The sequence below is a fragment of the Vitis vinifera genome, chromosome 6 (assembly GCF_030704535.1).
Source record: "Vitis vinifera cultivar Pinot Noir 40024 chromosome 6, ASM3070453v1".
In the NCBI taxonomy this organism is placed as follows: domain Eukaryota; kingdom Viridiplantae; phylum Streptophyta; class Magnoliopsida; order Vitales; family Vitaceae; genus Vitis; species Vitis vinifera.
This window is the reverse complement of record NC_081810.1, coordinates 15445520-15469909: the sequence shown is the minus strand read 5'-3', so window position 1 is coordinate 15469909 and position 24390 is coordinate 15445520. Positions and strand designations below refer to the sequence as shown.

General features: G+C 35.1%; 1 protein-coding gene across 2 annotated transcripts; it reads right to left on the bottom strand.

Annotated features, from left to right (window-relative positions):
• Positions 1–9936: 9936 nt before the first annotated feature.
• On the bottom strand, positions 9937–23477 carry LOC100259916 (uncharacterized). 2 transcript variants are annotated; one of them, XR_009465880.1, is made up of 8 exons: positions 22947–23477; positions 22443–22559; positions 22194–22352; positions 21395–21556; positions 21135–21251; positions 17503–17610; positions 16814–17344; positions 9937–10369 (listed from the first exon to the last, which is right to left on the bottom strand). XR_009465880.1 is itself a non-coding variant. In XM_059737563.1 (7 exons), exons 1-7 carry the CDS (start codon positions 23304–23306, stop codon positions 16895–16897), a joined length of 1473 nt encoding a protein of 490 aa, XP_059593546.1. In that variant the 5' UTR covers positions 23307–23477; the 3' UTR covers positions 16756–16894. The 2 variants fall into 2 exon arrangements, 1 of the variants encoding a protein (XP_059593546.1); XM_059737563.1 differs by lacking the exon at positions 9937–10369 and having other exon boundaries at positions 16756–17344.
• Between the last annotated feature and the right edge of the window lie 913 nt (positions 23478–24390).

The window sequence follows — 24390 nt, the reverse complement described above, 5'->3', positions numbered from 1 at the left end:
CTGAGCTTCAAAACCATAGGTGGTGTGCTTACTCTCTAGGAGGGAACCTCGATTTTGAGTTGAAGTTAGAGTCATTGTGTTGTCTTACTCTCTACGCAACCTTGATTCAATATGTTATAACTCTCTCGTTTCAACTCTGAATTGCGATCCGCTTAAAGCCTTGGATTCATGACTTCCTAAGCTTCAAAACCATAGGTGGTGTGCTCCGAGAAACTCATAGAAAGTTATTACAATTTTAAGTTGAAAATGACAAAACTATGCTACCAAGGATCTTAAATCAAGAACTTCCAAGATTCTTTATTTTCCCCTAAATCACCATAGGAACTCATGAAAGAAACTTCAAGAAGCCTTATTTTCTCCTTTCCAATAAGGGAATGTGCATGAACACTTTATGATGCTTCAGATTGCTTCCATACTCCCCATAGGTTACAAAGAATGGTAAAAAAAAAAAAAAAAAAAAGGATTTTTACAACAAAATCCTGTACTCCAAAGATTTGGAGTTTACACATCATTCTAAGATAACAAAGAGATATTTTTACAAAAAAAAAAAAATTCATATGCCTCTTATGAGGCTTATAGCCCATCTAGGAAAAGTAAAAACCAATCCAAGTAATTATTACATCCTCAATAAAAAGCAATTACAATTATAATCATCATATTATAACAAGATCATAATAAAGAACGCACACTAATTATCCTTGGGGTCATAGGATAAACAAAAACCCTGCAAAAACAAGTTAGCACACCTTAGAATGGTTCTAGCACGGTTACTAACCTATGGCTCTAATACCAATTGATAAGGAAAACTCGGATTTTTCTGTTTTCCAAGCCCAGATCAGGTTAGGAGCATGCATAACTATCCTAGGCCTTTTCTAAATCCTATGCACAACAGAAAAATAATATTTTTATACTTTAAATGGATTTAAAAAGTGCTAATGAAAACCATACCTCAAATTTGTATGTTCCCGAATAAAATCCACATGGTGAAGATGAAGATCGAAATCGCATAAGTCTCGTAAACCCGAAATCTTCGGCCCGATGACTCGAACTTTGATCTTGGCATACTTCCAATGGGGAGGAAAAAATAAGTGGAGGTTATGGCTCTCAATCTCTTTGGATGGTGGAAAACAAAAGTTATGAAAACCTTAACCCCTATGGGATATTTATAGGGTTCCTAAGTGGGCTTAGGTGACTTGAGTCCACATAGTCTTGGGCCACTTAATCTAACTCAAAATGAGTTCTAATTGATTAATCAACCTAATAGGGTTTACTAATTAATCAATTAGCTCAATTTAGAGACCTTGTTCACTTACCCTTATGTAACCTTGTGTAATTACCAAAATGCTTTTATGTACAAAAGTGAACCTAAAGCCAAAAACCCTCATAATTAATACCAACAAAGTATATGACCTTAGAGTAAGGACAACTGAGACCAATAGGAATACTGGCTTCCTTAGAATCCAATTCTAAATTTGATTCAACATCCCACTACAGATAATAAACTAAACTCCAATATCTTATGTAAATAACAATGAGACACTAAGTGCTCAGGTCTGCGACCTGCTATCCATTGTGTTCAATCTCCCCATGAACTAGTGTCCGTAGTTTAACAAGGTGAAAGTTATCAACCTTTCAAGACTACCTCTACCTTCCTTGAGTTATAGATCCTCTTATTGTATGCTCAATTAACATATCTTAGCTCTCAAAGAGCTTATGTCAAGTTCCACTTAAGGAATTAATATGGTCATAGTTTCTATGAACACACCTCCTTAAGATCATCAAAGGGAACACATTATCTCAATCCCAAGAGATATCATGGTGCCTCTATTGAGAATACCTATTGCTATTGGCTTCCATCAACAATGACCCAATCCATAGGGAATATATGATCGGCTTATGATCTCACTTATAGGTCAAAGTTGTTGTTAACTTTAGCACAAACTCAATATTCTCTCAAGGTTGAGAGACAACACAATAAAGAAACTTGGAGAGATCATGACTACTTGATAGCCTTAAGTCATGACTCACCATAGGTCCTGTTCAATGCGTAACCATAAAAATTAGTGCACTCACCATGGAAAACCCATCCCGATAGTCAAGGTCAGCCATCCTTCCAATTAGGAGATGGTACACTACAACCTTTAATAGGTTGCCTATACCCATGAACTGATTGTAAACAGGTCATCTATTTGAAAGGAATTAATGACTTAGATTTTTTGTACAACTCCTAATGCACCTAAATCATGTACAATGGAAAAGATATAGACAAGAATGCTCATAAAGTATCATACATGGAATAAGGATAAATAAAACTAAAATTGGAACATCATTAAATAAATAATGAATTCCAAATTTATTACATCATGTCATGCTTTTAAAGGTTCTATCCTAACACCATACACACTAGTGCACTCACCATGGGAAACTCATCCCAATAGCTAAAACCAGTCATCCCTCCAATTAGGAGGTAGTGCACTACAACCTTTCAAGGGTTACCTAGACCCATGAATCGGTTGTGAACAAGTCATCTATTTGTAAGGAACCCATGACTTATATTTTTGTGCAACTTCTAATGCACTTAAGTCACGTACAATGTAAAAGATGCAGATAAGAGTGCTCATAAAGTATAATACATGGAATAAGGATAGATAAAAGTGAAATGTGAACATCATTAAATAAATAATGAATTCCAAATTTATTACATCATGTCATGCTTTCAAGTGCTCTATCCTAGCAATTGACACTTGTCTTAATCAATAGTGACCTAATCCATTGAGAATATATGACTACCTTAGGGTTTCACCTATATGCCAAAGCCAATGAAGATCTTAGCACTAGCTTAATATTTTCTCAACGTTGAAAGGTCATGCAACATTGCAACTATGTCAAGTCATAATTACCTAATAGCCAATGTGATAACTCACCATAGGTCATGTCAATGCGTAACTATATAGACTAGTGCACTCACTATGGGAACCTCATTCCAATGATCAAAACAAGTGATCTCTCAACTTAGAAGCTAGTTCATTACAGCCTCAAATGGATTGCTTAAGTACATGAACCAATTGTAAACAAGTCATCAACTTGCAAAGAACCCATGGCTTGGATCTTTTATACAACTCTTAATACATTCAAGTCATGTACAATATAAGTGATGCAAGACTTGAATGTCCAAATAGATAATGCATAAATAGGACGGTGAAAGGAGGATCAAAATCATAATATAAATATTAATAAAATCCATTTATTGTTACATCATGTTATGTTTTTAAGGAATTTATCTTAACAATTAATTTTAATTTACTATTCTTTTCTTGCATTATGATATATTTGAGCTTTTTGGCCTAATCACTTGTATTGTTTATTACTTGATTGCATTAGAAATTGCATGAAATATTCAAGTCACGAGTTTCTTAGAAGTTGATAAGTTAGTTGACGACTAGTTCATGGACTTAGGTAGTTCATCTAAGGTCGTAGTGCACACTATCTCATAATTGATGAGATGATTTATCTTGGCCATTGAGCTGGGTTTCCCATGGTGAATGCATTAGTATGTATAGTCATATATTAAATAAAACCTACAGAGAATCATGACTAATGGATTTTAGGTTGTCATGACTTCTCTAAGTTACTATGTTGCATAAGTTTTCAACTTTGAGAGAATATTATACTAATACCGAGGTCACAAGTTACTTTGACCTAAGGGTGATATCCTAAAATAATAATATATTTCCTATGAATTAGGTAATTGGTGGTTTAGGTAGGTAGAGATAGAAATTCTCAATAGAGTCAACTTTATAATTAGATTTCAAAAGAGTCAATATTTTCCTATAAGTCCTAATGGTCCTCTCTCGAGTTCAAACTTTTTTGTGATAATTTTTTAGGAGTTTTTAATATTTGGTTATAAGTGTACATAAGGGTGTTTTTGCATAAGCATGGGTTAATTAATGTTTTTGCATAAGGACTTATGGATTCTCAATTTGAGCTATTTAACTAATTGGAGCCCTATGGGCTAATTAATTAAATGGGACTCATTGGGATATTATTGAATAAGACCCATTTAACCATTTAATTAATTGAAGTCTCTTGGGTTAATTAATTAAATAAGACCCATTGGGTTTGGATTAAGTGGTGTAAGCCAATGAGATGACCCATAGTCACTTAGGCTTAATTAATTGTGAGTTTATATGAACCCTCTTAGGGTTTAGGGTTAGATATACCATTGTCTTCCACTTAGTTTTTTAGAGAAACCCTAACCACCACTCCCTTTAGAGAGCAATCCACACTTGTTCATTACTAAGATTTAGGAGAGAGTCATTGGGTAGAAATCGCAAGGTTTTCAACAACGTCTTTCACATTCAAGAGTTTTACATATTAGAAAAAGGATTTGGGAACATTCAAATTCAAATGTATTTTTTTTCTAAGAACACTCTAGAGTAATATTTTGAAACTTAGGCACCTTCCACTATTTATAGGATCTTAGTTGCATGCACCCTTTAATTGAGACCCAGGGATTATTTATATCCAACAATTTGTAGTTTATGGGCTTGGGAAATTGATTAAATCTAATTTAATCAATTTATTTATTTTATTTTGTTTCATAGGATGCTAGAGTATAGTGGATTCTGTATAATGAGATGTTGAGTTAACTTCAAATTTTGATTCTGGCAGAGCTAATATTTTCCTATGAGTCATAATGGTTCTTTCTCAAGTATAGTAGGATGACACATTATTTTGAGGGATATTTGGGTTTTAATTCATACATGTGCACAAGGGTACTTTAGTAAAAATATATTGCATAAGAGCTTATATGTAGTCTTTCAAGATTAGGCTAAGTAATTAATTAAAATCTAATAAAGCTAATTAATTAATTATCACCCAATAGGAGGTTTATAAATCCTCTTACTTCTTAGGATTAGACACTCTTGAGACTCTAATTCACTATTGTCTTCCAGAGAGAGATAGACAACCCTAGCCTCTATCCTTTGAAAAAGAAGGTCCTCTTTTCTCCATTGCCAAGATTCAAGGAAGAGCTACCAAACAGAAGATCTCTAAGTTTTTTAGATTGTTTATCTTGATTGAAAAAAATATTTAGGAACACTTGAGATATGATCTCTACTTATTTTCTTCACCCTAGAATACGTTTTTAAAGGACATATTAGTTTTTACTAGGTGTAGGATCTATAGACACATACACCATTTAGAGAGATCTAGGGCTTGAATGTATTTTTCCAAGAATCCAACAATTTTATATGTTTAAGTAGTGGAAATATTTTGGAGCATCTATTGATGGAACAACCTAAACCAAAATAGATGACCAATTAGGAACTTATTGAATATGTAGACATGAAGCAAGCTGAATTTTTTGGGATGTGCTGAAATATGAGATATCTTTTATGAAAATCCTCATGATTTGAAGTATTGTTGAACCTATGTAACTCTGGTGATAATTGTTAATCAAGTATATAAGATTATGAGTGCTAGTCAAAATTAAATTTAGTTCTAATTTTATAAGTCCATTCTATGCCTTTTATGTTATTATTCTCAAATAACTTAACCATATTTACCTGTTTAATCTGGACTTGATTTTGTACCAACTTTGATTCTTCAAAGGAGTATAAATTACAAGAGAGTAAGCAGAATACTAAACCACGAGGGATGGAACGAAATTGTCAACTTAGTCTAACTAGCCTAGTGCACTAACAACTAGTTTTGCAATTATCTTCAACACAAGTATCCTACAACAATGCTAATGTTAAGCATAAGAATTCTTGTGTAAAATGTTCCAATTTCCAACAAAATCAAACCTTAATATTTGAAGCTCAAACAATCAAGGTATCATGTGTGTTTAATGCTAGATAATTGCTTAATCACTTGAGAATTTAGAAAAGAGAATTTTTCCAAATCTTTTAAGGAATTTGAAAAAAATTTAAATTTTAAAAGGAAAATCTTTCCAAATATTTTTTTAAATTTAAATATAAAATTTTTCATATCTTCCTAAAATTTTTAAGTGTCTAAATTATTGTTTTGGTAAAATGTGATTTCTAAATTGATTCCAAATCCACTAGATTGTCTCTTATATATATATATATTTATTGAAAGCATTCTTAAAGAATTGAATGTGCCTAAACTTTTGAATCATTTTTCATTACACTTAACCCAAAAACTCTTAAAAAGTTCATGATTCTTATTTTTGGGTTTGTGAGAGAGATCCATATCCCCTCAAAGCATTGAGAAGTCCTTTGAGGCATAAGAGATGATGCTGGTGACTAATCTTGAATCGCTAAATGGTGCTTAAGGCACTAGATATTTAAAAAAAAAAAAAGAAAAAAACACCATAAAAGTGTCCTTGTGATTTAATGGTAATAAGGGTCCATGGGCAAGAGCTCTAAAGGGAAGAAGAAAAAAACACCCTATAATTGAAGACTCAAAACTACTCTAAAAAAATCCTTACTTGGATGTGATATGGGCCAGAAACATATGCTCTTGAGTGAGAGTCCCTAAAATAGAGGTATAATTGGTTAATGAAGCATGGTTGAACAATGACTCAGGCAAATGATAAGGTATATGGTAAGCTAATAATTATTAGTGGTGTAACTCAAGATGATCATGTTGATATTGACATTTTACTGAATTTTTTGCTTGATAATCATATGTACCTTCTAGTTGAATGTCTCATTGGTTTAAATTTTATAGTAAAATTCTTCTCTATTGAGATGTGTAGCTCATTTCTTTAAATTATTTTTCAGATTTAGAGAAACGAAAACCAAGAGCTGATAACATGGATTTAAGATTGAAGCATGAAGATTTTGTTGGAATACTTGCTTTGATGTTTTGATATACAAAGATGATATAAGTAGGTAGCATTCCTTGTAACCTTTGAAGGAAAGGTTATTCTATTAAAAAAATATTGTAAATATAGTTTGAGCAGTGGAATGCAAGACCAGTATTTTGTTTTATGATGTGCCTGTCAATTTCAATGAATGGAGGTTGATTTTATTGACCAAATGGAATTTCTTCAAGACAAAAAATGCTAAGATCTTACTTAAAACATATGATTTAATTTAGGAAAATAGGTGTGTACTTCTTAAAGTGAGGAAAATGTGAGTGTTTAGCTAGGTTGGCAATTCCGGACAAAATTCTTAAGTGTCCCCTAACTCGACTTTCCAATTCCTCTTCGGACTACTTGACTTTGAAGACTTAGACTTTGCTAAGAGGTCGAGGTATGTAGCTGAGTGTGTGGTGATTGAATATGAATCAACCCTATTTTTAATCTTTAAATATATTAGAAAGTTGGGAGAAATGGTTTTTGGTGCAAGACTTTTATTCCCCTGTTTCTAAATCGATCCAAGTGTAAGCCATTAGATTAAGGGCTTCTTTTTACACTTTAAAAAACAATTTTCTCATATTTTCTAGGTAGAGACTGTAGAAAACGTGGAGAGAGTTGCAACCACTCCATGTGTTCTTCATTTTCTCATATTTTTTTCCTAATTTGGGGGTTTTTTATTGCAAAGAAAATCCATTTCTCTTAATGTATTCCAAACTAGTTTTTTAATGGATTTTCTTGAGCAATAAATGGGTTGATTCATTCCTTCATTCATAACTCAATCTCTCATTCTATTTGGGTTTGTGCAAAAACTCATTTTCTTCTTGTGTGGATTCAAGAAAAGGTCAAAATTGAGCTTAGTGCGGACTCCAAGTGTACTCCGAAAGATGAAGGTGAGAAGTTGAAAGTGAAGGTACTATTCAAGTGGTTCGGGAAGGATTGGTTGGCTTGAGTTAAATAAAACCTTATACTTAGTTTGTATTCTTCATAGTGGAGTTTTTCAATCGATGGTAGGCCCGTGGTTTTTTTATCTCTTCGGAGGTTTTCCACGTTAAAATCTGATGTTAATCGTCTCTTTCTCTCACCACACTTTGATTTAATTTCTGCTTTTTATATCATTGATTACTTGGGCAAACATGTTGAATGGAAGAAATATGAGGTGATATAAGTGTGATGATCCATGGAATATCCTTAATAATTTTTCTGCTCATTTTGGTTAATGAGATCATGAAGTAAATTGATATGAGTTAAGGAGATATTTGTTCTTTTGATTTATTTTTTAGGATTATTGAAGCATTTGTATGTTTATTGCATTTATAAATTGTTGGGATAGTATTGATGCATACATTCTTGCTTGTGGATGTTATGTTTTGTTGAATAGTTGTTGGAAGATAAGTTTCTTGACATTGAGAAAGTCTAAGGTTAAGTAATATCTTTGTTGTGAGAATTTTTAAATTGTTTTACAACACCTAGTTACCCCCCCCCCCCCCCCCCCCTCTAGGTGTAGTCCATTATTGAGATTCATCTTTTTAGAAGAAAAAGCAACTCCTTCTATTGTTTCTTAACCCCTTTGAAAGCAACTCCTATTGTTTCTTAACCCCTTTGAAAGCATGCCAACCTTCAAATATGTTTTTCAAAAGTTGTATAAACATATTTAGAATTGAAATGGAGTCAGGCTTGAAAAGAAGTTTGGAGAAATTGAATTGTAGGCACAGGTAGGGGGAGTGTGCTCAAACCCTTGTGCATAGGACAAAATCTATGCCCACCTTGCGCTTCCATACTTTCCTAAAATATACTTCTCTTTCTCACACACTCTTTGGTGGTGCACTCACATATACCTACATGAGGTTATATATACTTATATTACACTTTGGGGGTGCTCTCTCTCTCTCTCTCTCTCACACACACACTTACTTTGGGGGTGCACTCACACATATACCTATATGAGGTTATATATACTTATATGAGGTTCTCTCACTCAAACTTTGGGGGTGCTCTCTCTCTCTCTCTCTCACACACACACACTTACTTTGGGGGTGCACTCACACATATACCTATATGAGGTTATATATACTTATATGAGGTTCTCTCACTCAAACATTGGGGGTGCTCTCTCTCTCTCTCCCCCCCCCCCCCCCCCCTCTCTCTCCCTACCTCTCTCTCCCTATCACACAATTTGGGTGCCTATATGAGGTTATATATAGCTGTAGGTGGTTCTCTCTCTCACACACACACTTCGGGTGCATACATATACCTCTATGAGGTTATACATACCCATATGAGCACACATTGGGTGTGTATATAAAGAACATCTATGGCAACATTTTTTTCCAATTGGAAGCAAATGCAAATGGCCTGTAAACTATAAGGTGAAATATCCACTAACTTCTGTTGCATGGGGCATGGGCAAATAACCCATCTCATTTTAAATAAATTATATAATGTATTATACCAAATTAACTCATGTAAACTGTGTGTATGTATATACATATATGAAGCATCTAAAGACCATGCACGGGGAATGTCTTCCTCAATTGGAAGCTATCACAAACGACCCTTAAAACCAGAAGGTGAAACATCCACAAAGGTCCCACTGCACGTGCTAACCTCCCATTTCATTTACTACATTGTCCAAAAGTCTCCCTCCCTCCCCCCTCTCCTCTGCATGTATATACATAAATGAAATCTCTCTTTTCCCCTCTCATTGCATGTATACATGAAGTGAGAAGCTACTGCAAATGAACCTTAAAACCAGAAGGTAAAATATCCCATCTCACTTTAAATAAATACTTACATAATATGCTATAGCCTATGTAAAATACTCACATTGTCATCAAGCATTCACTCACTCTTATCTGAAAGAAACCAGGTTCTAAAGAGAATTGGAAGTCCCACAGAAATGCATTACATCATTTGCTCTGCATAGGAGGCACAGATTCCATACTCACACCCACAAAAGGGGAGAGAGTTCTAGCAAAAACTAGATATCCCTCTGTATCGGAAAATAAATAAATAAAATAAAAATTAACACAAAAAGTGATTTAAAATCACAACATTCTATACATTCTCAGAACAAATAATATTTTTGTAAATGGTATGAGAAGCAAAAAAAAAAAAAATGGATCTTTTTAATTTCCATGTGAATGAATGGAATCATTTAATCACTTTTGGACATCCAAAATTTTGATCCCCAAGAATGAGAACCATGCACCGACATTTTTCAATTGACAGTTTGAGATACATTGCCATGTCAGTATTACACATGAAACTGAGGGGAAAACCTGTGTTAGTCCTTGGCCAACTTTAGAGGTAAAGAAATTTATGGAAAACCAACTAAAATGTAAGGTTATCAAGAGAAACAAAAACCAAAATAATTAACCAGGAATAACCACTTCTGAAGAAAGCTAAACCATTTGATGAAGAATGCTATAAATCCTCAAATAATGATTTCTTCCATCAATAATGTACATCAACAAGAACACGGAGAAAATGCAAGGAACCTTGCCCTCACTAGTGCACAAGCAAAACTGCAACTTTGAATCTCTGTATAGAATAATAGATACACAACAAATGAAATGGTTACATTCAGTATAAGCATAACATATCAAAATGCTTCATTCAAGCTTACATTTTATGGAGTTGATTACGCATCCAAATTAAACAGAAACTAGCCAGGAACCAGCAATCAATAAGTTGGAAGAGAATGAAACCCAACAAAATTCATGATGACTAGAATCAATAAACAATTGCATCATATACCAGTTTCAAGGTGCTAGTAGAACACACTGAAATCATCAATGTGCAAGCAGAGCCAAGTTATTATTTTACTAGGGAATTTTATTTATTTTTAATCCATTTTGTAAGTGGTAGCATGCTCATTAACATAAAGCAACCATTCCGCAATTCATACTAAGCAATAACAATTTTAAAAAAAATGATCTTTTAGGGTTAAAGATCTAACCTTTAGGTTTGGATGTTGCCAAACCTTAAATTCCAAGTGTTAAAGACGGTCTTCAAGTTGTTGGAAGTCTCATAAACCCACGATCTTCCGACTGATGACTCAACCTTGTTCTTGGCACACTTCCGGTGGGGAGGAAAGAAGGGTGAAGACTATGGATGGTGGAAGACAAAAATTATGGAAACCTTAACCCCTAAGGGGTATTTATAGGGTTTCCAATTGGACTTAAGTGACTTGAGCCCACATGGACTTGGATCATTTAATCTAGCCCAAAATAGGTCCTAATTGATTAATTAACTCAATAATGCATACTAATTAATCAATTAGCCTAATCCAAAGACCTTGTTCACTTACTCTTGTGCAACCTTGCGTAATTACCAAAACGCCGTTATGCACAAAAGTGGACCTAGAGTTAATTTGATTCTTATAATCCACGCCAACAAGGTATATGAGCTTAAAGCGGGAACCACTAAAACCCATAGGAGTACTGGCCCCCTCAAAAACCAATTCTAAAGTTGATTCAACATCCCATTACAAAGAATCAACTGAATTTCAGTATCCTATGTAAATAACAACAAGACACTACGTGCTCGGGTCCATGACCTACTATCCATTATGTTTAGTCTCCCCATGAATTGATGTCCATAGTCTAATAAGATGAAAGCTATCAACCTTCCAAGACTACCTCTATTATCCTTGAGTTACAAATCCTCTTATTGTATATTCAATTGACATGTCTTAGCTCTCAAAGAGCCTATATCAAGTTCCACTTAAGAAACTATTATGACCATAGTTTCCATTAACACACCTCCTTAATATCACTCATGAGGACACACTATCTCAATCTCATAAGATATCATGGTATCTCTATTAAGAATACCTATTGCTACCGACTTCTATCAATAGTGACCTAATCCATAGGGAATATATGATCAGCTTATGATCTTACCCGTAGGTCAAAGTCACTGTTAACTTTAGCATAAGCTCAATATTCTTTTAAGGTTGAGAGACAACACAATGAAGCAGTTTGGTGAGATCATGACTACTTGATAGCCTTAAGTTATGACTCACCATAAGTCTTGTCCAACGTATAACCATACACACTAGTGCACTCACCATAGGAAACTCATCTCGATAGTCAAGACCAACCATCCCTCCAATTAGGAGGTGGTGCACTACAACCTCTAATGGGTTGCCTAAACCCATAAACCGGTTGTGAACAAGTCATCTATTTGCAAAGAACCCATGACTTAGATCTTCAGTGCAGCTCCTAATGCACCTAAATCACGTACAATGCAAAAGATGCAGACAAAAATGTTCATAAAGCATAATACATTAAATAAGGATAGATAAAAGTGAAACTGAAACATTATTAAATAAATAACGAATTCCAAATTTATTACATCATACTATGCTTTTAAGGGCTCTATCTCGACATTCTCCCACTAGCCCTCAAAGCATCATGCCTTTACAGCATGCCAGATACTCATCTTAAACCTATGTTATCCCTGTCACCAACACAACTCTCCCTGTCAATGTCTTGGTGAATGAATCCCCCAAGTTTTCCATAGATGGTATCTTCTTGACCATCACATTACCCTCTAAACTATCTCAACGATTTGGAGCAAAAGCACATAATCCCTCGTTCTCAAAATATACTTGAGTATATGCCTGACATAGCACAATTTTCCTATTCTTGTTATTCCTAAGGACTTTAAACCCAAGAATATATTATGCCCCTTATAGATTTCCATCTAGAACCAAGTAGACAACTAGATCTTGACTGATGACAACATCCCTACATCCTTCTCAATGAATAGATTGTCATCTACCTACAAGATCTTAGAACACCACTATGCTTTCCTACAGTTTCTTGTACACACAAGGCCCTTTGCTATGAAAATATCTAGTTACATCATATAGATGCTAATATCAAGATAATCGTTTAAGAACACTATCTTGACATCCTATTGCAATATCTCATAAATGAGATACTCCGCAATGGATAGGAGTACTCTAATGGATTTGAGTATGGCTACTAGTGAAAAGGTTTCTTATAGTTGAAATAATGTTTCAAACTATAACCTTTAGCTACAACCTAGCCACATAAATCCTAACTTTTCCATCTACTCCTTCATTCCTTTTGTAGACTAACTTATACCCATGGGTTTTATCCCTTCAGGTGCTTCTACAGGAACCCAGACTACATTAGAATCATAAGGATTCTAACTCTACCTCCATAGCCTTTTGCCAAAGATTTGCATCCACATCGCTCATTGCTTCATTGTAAGGGATCGATCTCATGTTCCTCTAGAATGGCCTCAAAAGACTCCCAAATACATGAATCGGTTTAGTTGTTTAACAACATTCCCACTATGACGAGGCATTAGCGTACACTAGAAATGAGAATGGTTGGTATTGGATCCATTGTATCTTGTGCATAGTAGGACTATCTTCTAATATTCTTCAATCTATATCATTGTTTGCCTTGTTACATATCATATAATCTTCATCAGAAATTTGGTATTTGTAGCAACAAACACCTTTTGATTATCTTGACTATAAAGTAATAATCCTTAAATCCTCTTAGATATCCTATAAATTGATACACCTCTTTAGAAATAGAGGTATTACATAGTCTCTAAGATATATCCCCAAAAAATATGGGAAGTAATGAGAAACCAATCACCGATCTCGCTATATCTATCAAAGTTCAATATCTTCTTTCCATTACTCCATTTTACAATGGAGTCCTTGGTGCACACAATTGGGATATCATCTCATGCTTCATATGGAAAGGATCAAACCTATTAGACACACCACCTCGATCTAATCGAAGCGCCTTGATATGTTTACCCAATAGGTTATCTGATTCCGCCTTAAATTCAATAAATTTATCCAAGGCATCGGATTTCCTATCTACATATCCAAACCTAGAGTATTTATCAGTAAAATGATCAAATACCCATGCTTTCCATGCATAAACACAAAAAGGTTCATACACGTCAGTATCTACTAACTCCAAACATTCCTTGGTTCCAAGTCCTTTTAGAAATAAAGAGGTCTTCTAGTCATCTTACTATCTATACAAGATTCGCAGATTGAAAGATCCTCTAGAATAAAAGTGTCTAGACTTGACCAGTCTTTGGATCCTATTTAGATTAACATGACTTAGGCATTAGAAGTCAAATGTTTGATTAGTGCTAGGTTCTTTCTTTTAGTGAGATCTGACTACTCTCATTACTTGGCAAAGTGATAATGGAGTCTCACATAAAAGAGGTAATACCTCCCACTAACTTACACAACTAACCTTGCAACTAAAGCTAAGGTAAATAAAATCCCACCATGCGACCTTCTCACTCGTTGATAATTGATAATGGGCCTGGAATCTGTCCACCACAATTGGTGAAATCCACCACTATGCATATTTGTAGGTTATAATGCAGTGATAAAGAGGTTTAAGCAGCACAACCCAATAGGCTTTCATAAATACTGCATCAAGTGAATGCTTACATCACCAAACACGTCGAAGGGACCAGATATAGAAAAGTGGATCATTAAGGAGGATTAAGTTCCACAATCCAAGAAAAGTCCATTTATATACTTAGTAATGCCTCTAGTTTTTGGACATGGATTTAGGTTGTAACACCATAAAGGGCAATAAAATGCATGTTTAATCTATCAGAAATTAAGTAACCTCTGCATCATAGTCGCTCAACAAATGAGCATGAGGCCCCATTTGGCATAACTAAGGCTTCCAATAAAGTCCTTTTAGCAAGACAAATAACGAATGATTTTGTCATTTTACATGTCTATCAAACAACTCTTTGAAACATACACCGGCTTCTCACAGCTCTTACTATGGTGTAAGATTTACTGAAAGAGCTTTTAAGTCCCGATATCTTTAACACAGACTTCATAAGTACAATGAAACACTCTTTGAAAGATCTTTTATTGTAAAAAGCCCATTGAAGTCTTACAGGCAGGGACTAAGAATGCCCAAAAAAAATAAAAAATAAAAAAGGTTCCATTTTAAGAAACCTAGAACAAGTAACACTTCACAAGAACATAGATAATGGTTAAAGATTGTTATGCCCTTCTTATTAATCATCATCAATTCTTCATAGAAACCATTCATTACTCAATACAAAATGTGAAGAAAAAAAAATCCCAATTCTACATCATTATTCAAGTGATTACACCCACTAGCATCAACCAAACTTAAACAATAAAGGAAGTGCACCAAAGAAAACATTTTCGATAATATTATCTAAACCATGATCTGCAAGTTTAGTTTTGTATCCTAAGAAACACAAGCACAACATAAAATCAAAACTCGTAGCATTCTCTCTAACCAAATACATCAAATCAATGAAAAACATAAAACTGCAACACTTTACTTTTTTATCATCCTTTTTGAAAACCCTCAAAGCCTAGATTTAAAAGAATCTTGTTGAACCATGCTATGCCTGTTTAGTTTAGTATCCCTATGTACAATCTTCATCTAATTCAAGCTTGAACAGTAACCATGTTTCTTTGTCTAAGTTTTCTAGGCTCCAAAATTTCAAATTGCCTATGAAATACATTTTAATATAATTTTAAACCGTTCACCATTAATTATATATTTCACACTCTTTCTTAACCATTCCATCATTTTATAAGTTTTAATTATAATATAAGAAACCAAAATGCTTGAACCTTCCATCCTAAAGCCAACACCTCCAATACAAGAGGTAAATTGCTTCATCTTGCTTTCACCTCTAAAAACCACCAATAATCTACACCACAATTTAACTTCCACAAGTCATCATGAAAACAACTTCAACAAAACAATAGGAGTGGCAATAGCACTTACCACTTTCAAAGGATAAATTTGCTAAATCCTGTAAATAGAGGTCTAGGTCAAATGTGGCAAGTGACCTTCCAAAGAATTTAGGAGTTCATGTTGTGAATTCATTTTCTAATTGTTTTGGTCAAAGTTGCTAAAATCAGGATTCTATATCAATAATAGATCTTCACTCTTCAGGATCAAACCCTAAATTGGAATTGAGAAGTGTAGACAAAAATCACGTTTCTAATTGTTTCTGCATCAACAAATCACAAATATTTAGATAGTTAAGATTTGAGGAAAATTTTTCCAAAGATGTAGAAATGTAAACATGAACAGAAACAAATTCAAAGAAAAAGAAATGATTTAAAAAGAGAGTTCTTTCATAAGAAGCAAAAACAGAAAGACAAACAAAAACCACTTAGAAATAAACTTCAAATGTTTGTTTGCAACAAACAGAATCAATTTGAAGATGCATTTGAATATAGATAATATCCAAGTGGTTTTATAAAATTAATAAATAGTTGTAATCTTACCTGGAAATGTTTTCTATTCAGAAGTTAAATACCATTAGGAATCATTTCAAAATAAATAATTAAATAATTAAAAGAAATTAATATCCACCAACAAATACTCTAGTACTTTTTAGTCTCAAATATCCACCAAAAGGATTTTCTCTCTCAAGAAACAATGCAATGAAAAGGAAATCACCCAAACAAGTCCTGTTAGTTTATGAAAAATCAATAACCACTGGTCCACTATGCAATCGGTTTGATGAAATATGAAGACTATAATAAACATGAACCAAGAATCAGCTGATACAGAAATGAAGCCCATAAACTATTAGAATCCAACAATTTTCAACACTTGATGGACAACCTGTCTCATCCGATGATCCTAAACATCTGTTCTTCCATTCCCCCTTAGACAATCAGAACATAAGCAACAAAATGAACTCCTTATGTGTGCACACGCCTGTCCATTTGCGTGTTTGCATATATGCATACAATTGGAGAATAAAAAACACATATGTCCACAGCATGAGTAATACATACTTCCAGACAGTAGTAAAAGGGGGATTAGGGGTTTAGGCAAGGGTGGTGAAACAGCTGGCTATATGCATATGCACAAACTTACCAATGCATCCAAGAAATATTAATGGGGAAAAAAAACTAATTTATACAAAAGCAGAAGCACTTACAAGGTCATAAGAGGTGTGACACACCCACATCATTTTCCTTTTGCAGTCATTGCCTTCCAAGTCTACACATAAAATAAATCCCTACCACCAATCATAATGTCTCCTTACAGCATCACTGCTAGAGCTGCCAAACCTTGACGCAGAAAATCTATGCTGAGAAGCCTTTGCTGATCCTTGCCAAGTTGAATTTCTAGAATAGAACTTCTGGGTATTTTTAGAAGACTGCGAACTTGTGTAATGACCAGCAGTTAACATAGGTCTCTTGTGATTCTTATTTGTTGGTGTTGCAGGAGATCTCCAACTCTTCACTTTGGCTTTCCTTTGAGGGGAATCTCCTGGATCCTCTGTAATCCAGCCACCTCTTTGTTTTGGTTTACGCGGAGTGATATTTCCTCTTTCTTCATACCAGGGCTTTTTCCTTTTACGACCCATACCAAGATCTTTTGGGGCAGACTTGAATCCCAACTTGTCCTTATCTTCTTTCAGAAATCTCCGACTTTGTGTAGATACTTCAGAATATCTCTTGCTAACCTGTGGAAGAGCAACAAAATTCAAATTCTGACATTGCTAAGGGGACACTTAAGAACCCAATGGAGAAAAGAAGAAAATTAAAACCTAAATACATGAAATGATCCTGCAAATATCAATTAATATTAAGATTCACTCTGTGCAGATTCACTAATATGTACCTTAGTGGAACTTTTGCATTCACGAGCGAAGTGACCTTGTTCACCACATCTATAGCATGAACTGGGTGTCTGCACATCAGCGGTCTCTGCATTTAACCTTGCACATGCCTGCATAATGGATTCCCATAGAATTACAACGGGCAAATCAAAACAAGCAAAACCCGTAATTAATAAAATGAAAAATAGGACCAAAGTTTCAAATTCCAATTTTGATGAATATGCTGAGATCCCTAGACAAAAATTGATGGTTATCTGAGTATTGACCATTGAAAAAAATGAAAATTTGTTGAATTCTAATGACATGCTCAAAATTTCAGTGAAGCCTTAGTAAATATTAAAAAAAAAAAAAGCTAATAAGCAAAACCAATTCCATTGGAAAGAAAAATAAATTCACAAATAATACATTTTCTAGATGGCAAAGTCAATCAAAAAAATGAAATTCATTGTCAACGGGCTAATAACAAGGTGATGGGTGCCATAATAATTCATAGATTTATAAAATGTGGCAATGACCAAGTGAAATATGGAAATGATAATACATGCAATATGAAAAGCAAAGTGATTTAAGAAAGAACCACCAGTTACAAAGCAGGGAGTGAATTGGGCCATGCTACATGCATAAAATGTTGTAATACAAACCCTTTTTTATTCTTATGCACCTAATATTCATGTTGAAAGATTGGTAGCAGAACTCAGGCAGTCCTACAATATTCTAGGACTAGGTGCTAATTTTCTTGATTGAGGTGCTACAACACCATCACAAATGACTGAACACCGGAGGCTTGGTGGCTACAAAAACCGCTGATTGAGCTAGCTGTGAGATCCTGTTCCATAATCAAGAATGAGCACCTTGTTACCTTTGATCTTCTAAGGTGAGTAATGAGTTAAAGAGTAAATCAAATAGTGATAAATGCCCATTCCCCTCATAACTTTGAAACATGTCAAGTTTTATTTTCCAATGAAGAATCCCCAGGGGAACATAACAAATATGAATTTTGAAAGGATAAACATTTATCTTTTTGTAAATAAGCCTCTCAATCAAAATGGAGAACAACTTTTGAAACCATTCAAAGAAACTTTGTTAAAATTACCAGAGAAAATATAGCTCTCAAACTTTTATAGTCAACCTTCAAACTAAGCATGTTGCAGACATGAAACTTTGTCTAAAGAATTCCTCTTGACCCTTTAATTCAAGAAAGCTAGAGATTGAGGCAGTTTGACACTTAAAATATGGCCAGCTCCTCATGAACCTCTAACCTACCATCCTTGTTATGATCCCCTCAGTTGCCTCATCTCCCCTCTCGCCAAATAGCCTCACCCACCTTACCACCTTATTTATAAACGGTTACCTCACTATTGCAATGCAAGATCATCAATTTAACAGTGCACCTGAGCACTGACTACCTTTAGATCCTCCAGGAAACACAAAAAATCCATTCAAAGGGGATTGGAGACCTAGTATCAACAAGCCATCTTTTGATGCTTTAGGGGATCAGGACGCAGCTAATTTAGAGGTCCTGTTCTCGAAGGAAGAGGTGTTCATGGCCCTTTCAGACATCAATGGGGACAAAGCACCAAGTCCTAACAGCTTTCCTATGACTTTTTGGCAGTTTAGTTAGGATTTTGTGTAGGAAGAGGTGTTGGTATTGTTTAGGGGCTTTCATGAATGGCATAGATTTGTTAAGAACTTGAATTCAACTTTTTTGGTCTTAATTCCTAAGAAAGGGGGAGTTGAAGACAACGAGGACTTCAGGTCGATCAGTCTAGTGGGTGGCCTCTACAAGCTGTTGGCTAAAGTCTCACACAATAGAATTAAGAAGGTGGTGGGTAAGATTGTATCCAACTCCCAAAATGCTTGTGTGGAGATTAGACAAATTTTGGATGTCCAATAAGGCCATTCACTTGATGTTGAAAAGCAATGAATGTGGCTTGCTCTGCAAACTTAATATTGAGATAGCCTATGATCATGTTAATTGGGATTTTCTGCTTTTAGTTCTAAAAAAGATGGGTTTGGGGAAGAAGTGGATCATCTAGATTAAATGGTGTATCTCTTCAACGAGGTTTTTAGTTCTTGTTAGTGATACCCTGGTGGGCTTCTTTCAAAGCTCTAGGGGTCTAAGATAGGGGATCCTCTTTCGCCCTATTTATTTGTGATTGTCATGGAAGCTCTTTGTTGTTTGCTCAAGAGGGCCAAGGTTAAGAGTTTTTTTCCAAGTTGGAGGGTGAATAGCAAAGGTGGAGAAGTGGAAATTTCCCATATTTTGCTTGCTGATGATACGTTAGTTTTGTGCGAACTGACACAAGATCAGTTGACTTGCCTTCATTGTTTATGTGGTTTGAGACCATTTCAGGGCTTAGCATTAAATTGGAAAAGATAAGAGTTAATTCTAGTGGGAAGGATGGAAAACTTAGAGGGGAAAAAAACCAAGTTTTTTTTAGTTTGTGTAATATACATATATAATAGACTTACACATCACATCAAATACACCATATACAGTGATTATGACATCAGCATGCCAATAATATCAAGAATTTCACACTGTGTGCCTGCACTTCCTCTAAAGAAATAGAAATTAGCTTGGCCAACACTGGAAGGAATCATTCTCCTCACTGAACAAGGAGAAGGTGGATCTCTTATTTATCCAACAACCATAAGGTTGGGTTAGACCAAAAGAGGGGGGGGGGGGGGGGGGGGGGGGGTATGGAACAGCTAGGGCAAGCCAATTGAAAATATGGAAGAGAAAGCCTCCTCCCCCCAGTAGGAAAGTACATTTTTGTTGGTCGAGTTAGCTTTTCACTTAGCTAACACACAAAAATAGTAGTTGACCCATAATTCCAAGTGAAAGGCCCACCCAATCAACAACACATACGCACTCTCTGTCCAAGGAAGGAGCCTCTTTCAAACTTGATGTTTTCAGCTGGCCTGCCCTAACTAACTCATAACCCACCCCATCTGGTCTAAGAACCCGACCTTCTATTTTGTAGGATAGATAATTGACCTTGTTTCTCTTTGTTTTCTGAGAAGGACTCCTAATGTTGGTTTGCGGTGTGCACACATATAAACATAAATAAATATAAATAATATATTCAATAATATGAAGGATTTCAAAATGTGATAGCAATATCACAATATGTCAACAGACATCAACTAAAATGACCATCAACACCCATAAATAAATATATCCAATATATTCAATAATATCAAGAACTTCAAAATGTGATAGCGGATATCACATTATGTCAATAGACATTTCAACATTTTGAAACATCAACTAAATCATGCCAATAAATATACATACACACACACCCACCTAGTCTAAGAACCCAAACTTCCATTTGTAGGATAGATAATTGACCTTTCTTCTCCTTGTTTCTCCTTGTTTTCTGAGGACTCCCAATGTTGGTTTGGGGTGTGTGCTACTCCTAGCGTTGGTTTGGGGTACTCGCGCATACAAACATACATAAATATATATATATTATTTTCAATAATATCAAGGGTTCAAAATGTCATAGCAATGTCACAATATGTCAATAGACATTTCAACATTTTGAAACATCAACTAAATTGACCATATATATACGTATGCATATTAACATGGTGATAGGCACTTAAAACATTGAACCAGACTTACCAAACCAGTATGGCCCAACTGACCACATTTATAGCAAGAAGGTTCTATTGGACCAGTATCAACATAGTTGATACAACATAGATGACCAAAACTCTTGCAAATGTAACATTGTATTTCCTGATGAAGTTACGAAGAGAAAAAGAAAATGGTTAGAATATCAAAACTCCAAATTCAAATCCAAACACTAAAGATAGCCTATAAATAAATGAAATAGGGTTTTCAAAAAAGGAGACAAAATACATTAGAAAGTGTCTATGAACCTTGAGATCTTCAGGAGAATAATCATTCCTGCATGAAAACATATCATGCCTAGAATCTCCACATTTTAAACATATTTTAGAATTTTGCGAACCACTTCTGTGCTTCTCAGGACAATCTTTTGCTCGGTGGCCTCCTTTTTTGCAAATAAAACAATCTTGCCCCTACAATGAAATCAAGAAGTGCAGTAAAAATCCAACCAAATAAAAACCAGTCACAAATCTACCTTCTAGTTCTCTCAATGGGATGCTACAACGATAGAAGAAGAAGAAGAAAGTGCATACTGGCAGAAGCAACATATGATAAAAGCACATCAATCATCTACTACTGTTTTAAAGCGAATGCACCATCCTACTTCATGGGTGGCTAGAGCAATTTTCTATTCTCCTTTCCAAGGACCATCATAGCTGTGAAAATAGTTTCAGCTAAATTCCTAAAGCATGAAATGTTTCTGACATCCAACAACCATCTGTAACAGGCCTTACAAATAGGTATTCTTTAGGATAGAACCTCCTGGTCATATTCACGAGTATATGTGCTCATTAGATATGCAACATGTAAGTGAGAACAAACATTTGAATAAAGAATACAGTCAACTAAAAAACAAATCTATCAGTAGACAGACCAAATTTTGACCCAGAAAAGTCACAATTCGGTCATTCAATTTACTGCCAAAAGCAGAAAATATCTCCCAGTAGAACCCAAATTATATAAAATAATCACACAGCAGCCAAAATGCTTACATAATTACCAAAAAAAAAAAAAGGAAGAACAAGTTCTCTAACATTTTTCAAAACAAACCTTCATGCACTGCTTCGCATTATGCTCCAAACTCCCACAAACAAAGCACGGCTTTTTCCGCTTAACAGATGCACAATTCACTGCATTATGACCTTCTTCACCACAATTATAGCATGCTCCCCAGCCACTATCTGGAGGATCAAAATACCTTGGCCCTCGCTAATAGAAGAAATAAGTGTTACCAAACTAAGCCTGAAAATGGAGTTCTGTTTTTCAAACGGCACTTTAGAGCAATTTATTTTAACTCACAAGAAGCTTCCGAAGGACAATATTGTCGCTACCCTCAACAGGATATGGTTCCACCATTTTAAGTATCTCTAATGCTTTATCCGACTCTCCCTTCTTTTCCTCCATCAAAATTTCATCCTAAACCAATTAATGAGTGCAAAACAGTCATTATAAGATGTTGCATCTGAAATTCTCAGATGCCTTTTTTCTGAAACAAAGAAATAACTAAAGTACGAGCCATATTCATACACACAAAAAAGAGAGGGAAAAAAAAGCATGAAAGTAGTAAGAATGGTGAGTATACATTGTTCTATTTCCCCCGGAAACAGTTCCGAGGATAATTTTTCAAAAGAACATTTTTTTTCAAAGGAATCACCTGAAAGGATTTTACTCCAAACGAGCAGGCGAAAGGAGGTAATTTTCCTTCAAGTTTCAAAATAACTATAACTACCCCGCAAAGAGTTCAAAGAAGGAAAAGGCTTTTGCAGGATCCAGGAAACAAACAGAAAGGATGAAAATACTCACAGTTTTCTCCTGATTTTCTATGTTCTTGTTCGCCCTCTTCTCTTTCCTACTTTTCTTCTTCTTACTCTTCACCTCCGCATCATCGTCCGTGGTGGGCCCGCTCCTATCTGTGATCACTTCGGCCTCTTCCGAAGGCGAGGAACCCAGATCGATCACAGCACTGCGACCAGCCAAAACGGCATCGTTGTGATCCGTCTTGGACGCTCTCTTCATAGCTTTCTCCACGATTTTCAAGCTCAGATCTTCGTTGGCTTCTTCATCGTCGCTGCTGCTCAGGTAGATGACGGACCTTGAAGAATTCGCTCCTTCTTCATCTTCTTGGTGATCTATCTTTGCTTTAGGCTTCTGTCTCCTCCCCATTCTAGCAGAGACCACAATTTGAAACCCCAACCCTAATCCTAATGGCAGGGAAGACGCAGAATGTTGGGGGGATGCTGATGCCAATAGTTTTGAACCATAACCCTAAATTGACGAGCAGTGAACAATATACCTCTTTGATTCCAAGGTATTTTACAAATCTATTTAGGAAACAATATATTTTTCTTACTAAATGTAACAATATATTTTTCTTAAAAATTAAAAATAGTTAATAATATTTTATTTTTTATATTTGTATATCAAATTAAATCATAAAGCTAAATAGAAATATATCGATATTTTAAATTTTATTAAATAGAATATGTAACGACCCGCACCCAACCATGTAGATATTGTCCGCTTTGGGCCCAAGAGGGCCCTCACGGCTTTAAAACGCGTCTACTTGGTTAAGAGGAGTCTCTACATATATAGCGCCAGGAACATTCTCCCCTATCCGATGTGGGACATTACAAACACCCCCCATGCAGACACAACGTCCTCGTTGTGTCCCATGGGATTGCGGGGTCAAACAGACAAACACTCCTTACGAAGCCAAACAAACCCTCACACCGGGGTCGGGGATCGGCTCTGATACCACTCTGTCACGCCCCAAGACCCACTCCAAGGGCGTGACGGTCATTTCACACCTCAAACCCGAAGGCTTAAAGTATAATCTGACCCAAACAGTCATATTGTAACTGGATGTTACCAATTACCAAATACCTGCTCAGAGTAGAGGAAACAAAATCTAAAATCCTCAAAATTCAATTTCCAAATAACTTCCAAATACCAAATGATCCAAAATAACATAACTAATAGTTAAACAAAATCCAACATAAAATCCTAAGTCAAATCCTAATGTTGACCATTCCTCAGCCTAGCCATCACTCCTCACCCGAACTAAGAGTACCTGAAAAATTTTCAACAATTGGGAATGAGCTCACAGCCCAATAAGGAATATTAATGCAATTCATGGATCAAATATTTTCATTTCAAATAGGAGATATCATTTTTTTTTTCTCATCAAATATCAGAGTTTCAAAAATACCAATATATTCAAAATTCAACCAACCAATTTCATATCAAA

Bases quoted from the DNA above. Each gene is read 5' to 3' on its own strand.
- LOC100259916 (XM_059737563.1), bottom strand. From the start codon at position 23,306: ATGGGGAGGAGACAGAAGCCTAAAGCAAAGATAGATCACCAAGAAGAT. The intron at 22,560-22,946 runs GTGAGTATTTTC...TAATTGGTTTAG, and splicing joins TAGAAAATCAGGAGAAAACT to GATGAAATTTTGATGGAGGA. The intron at 21,252-21,394 runs GTTCATAGACAC...TAACTTCATCAG, and splicing joins ATTCTCCTGAAGATCTCAAG to GAAATACAATGTTACATTTG.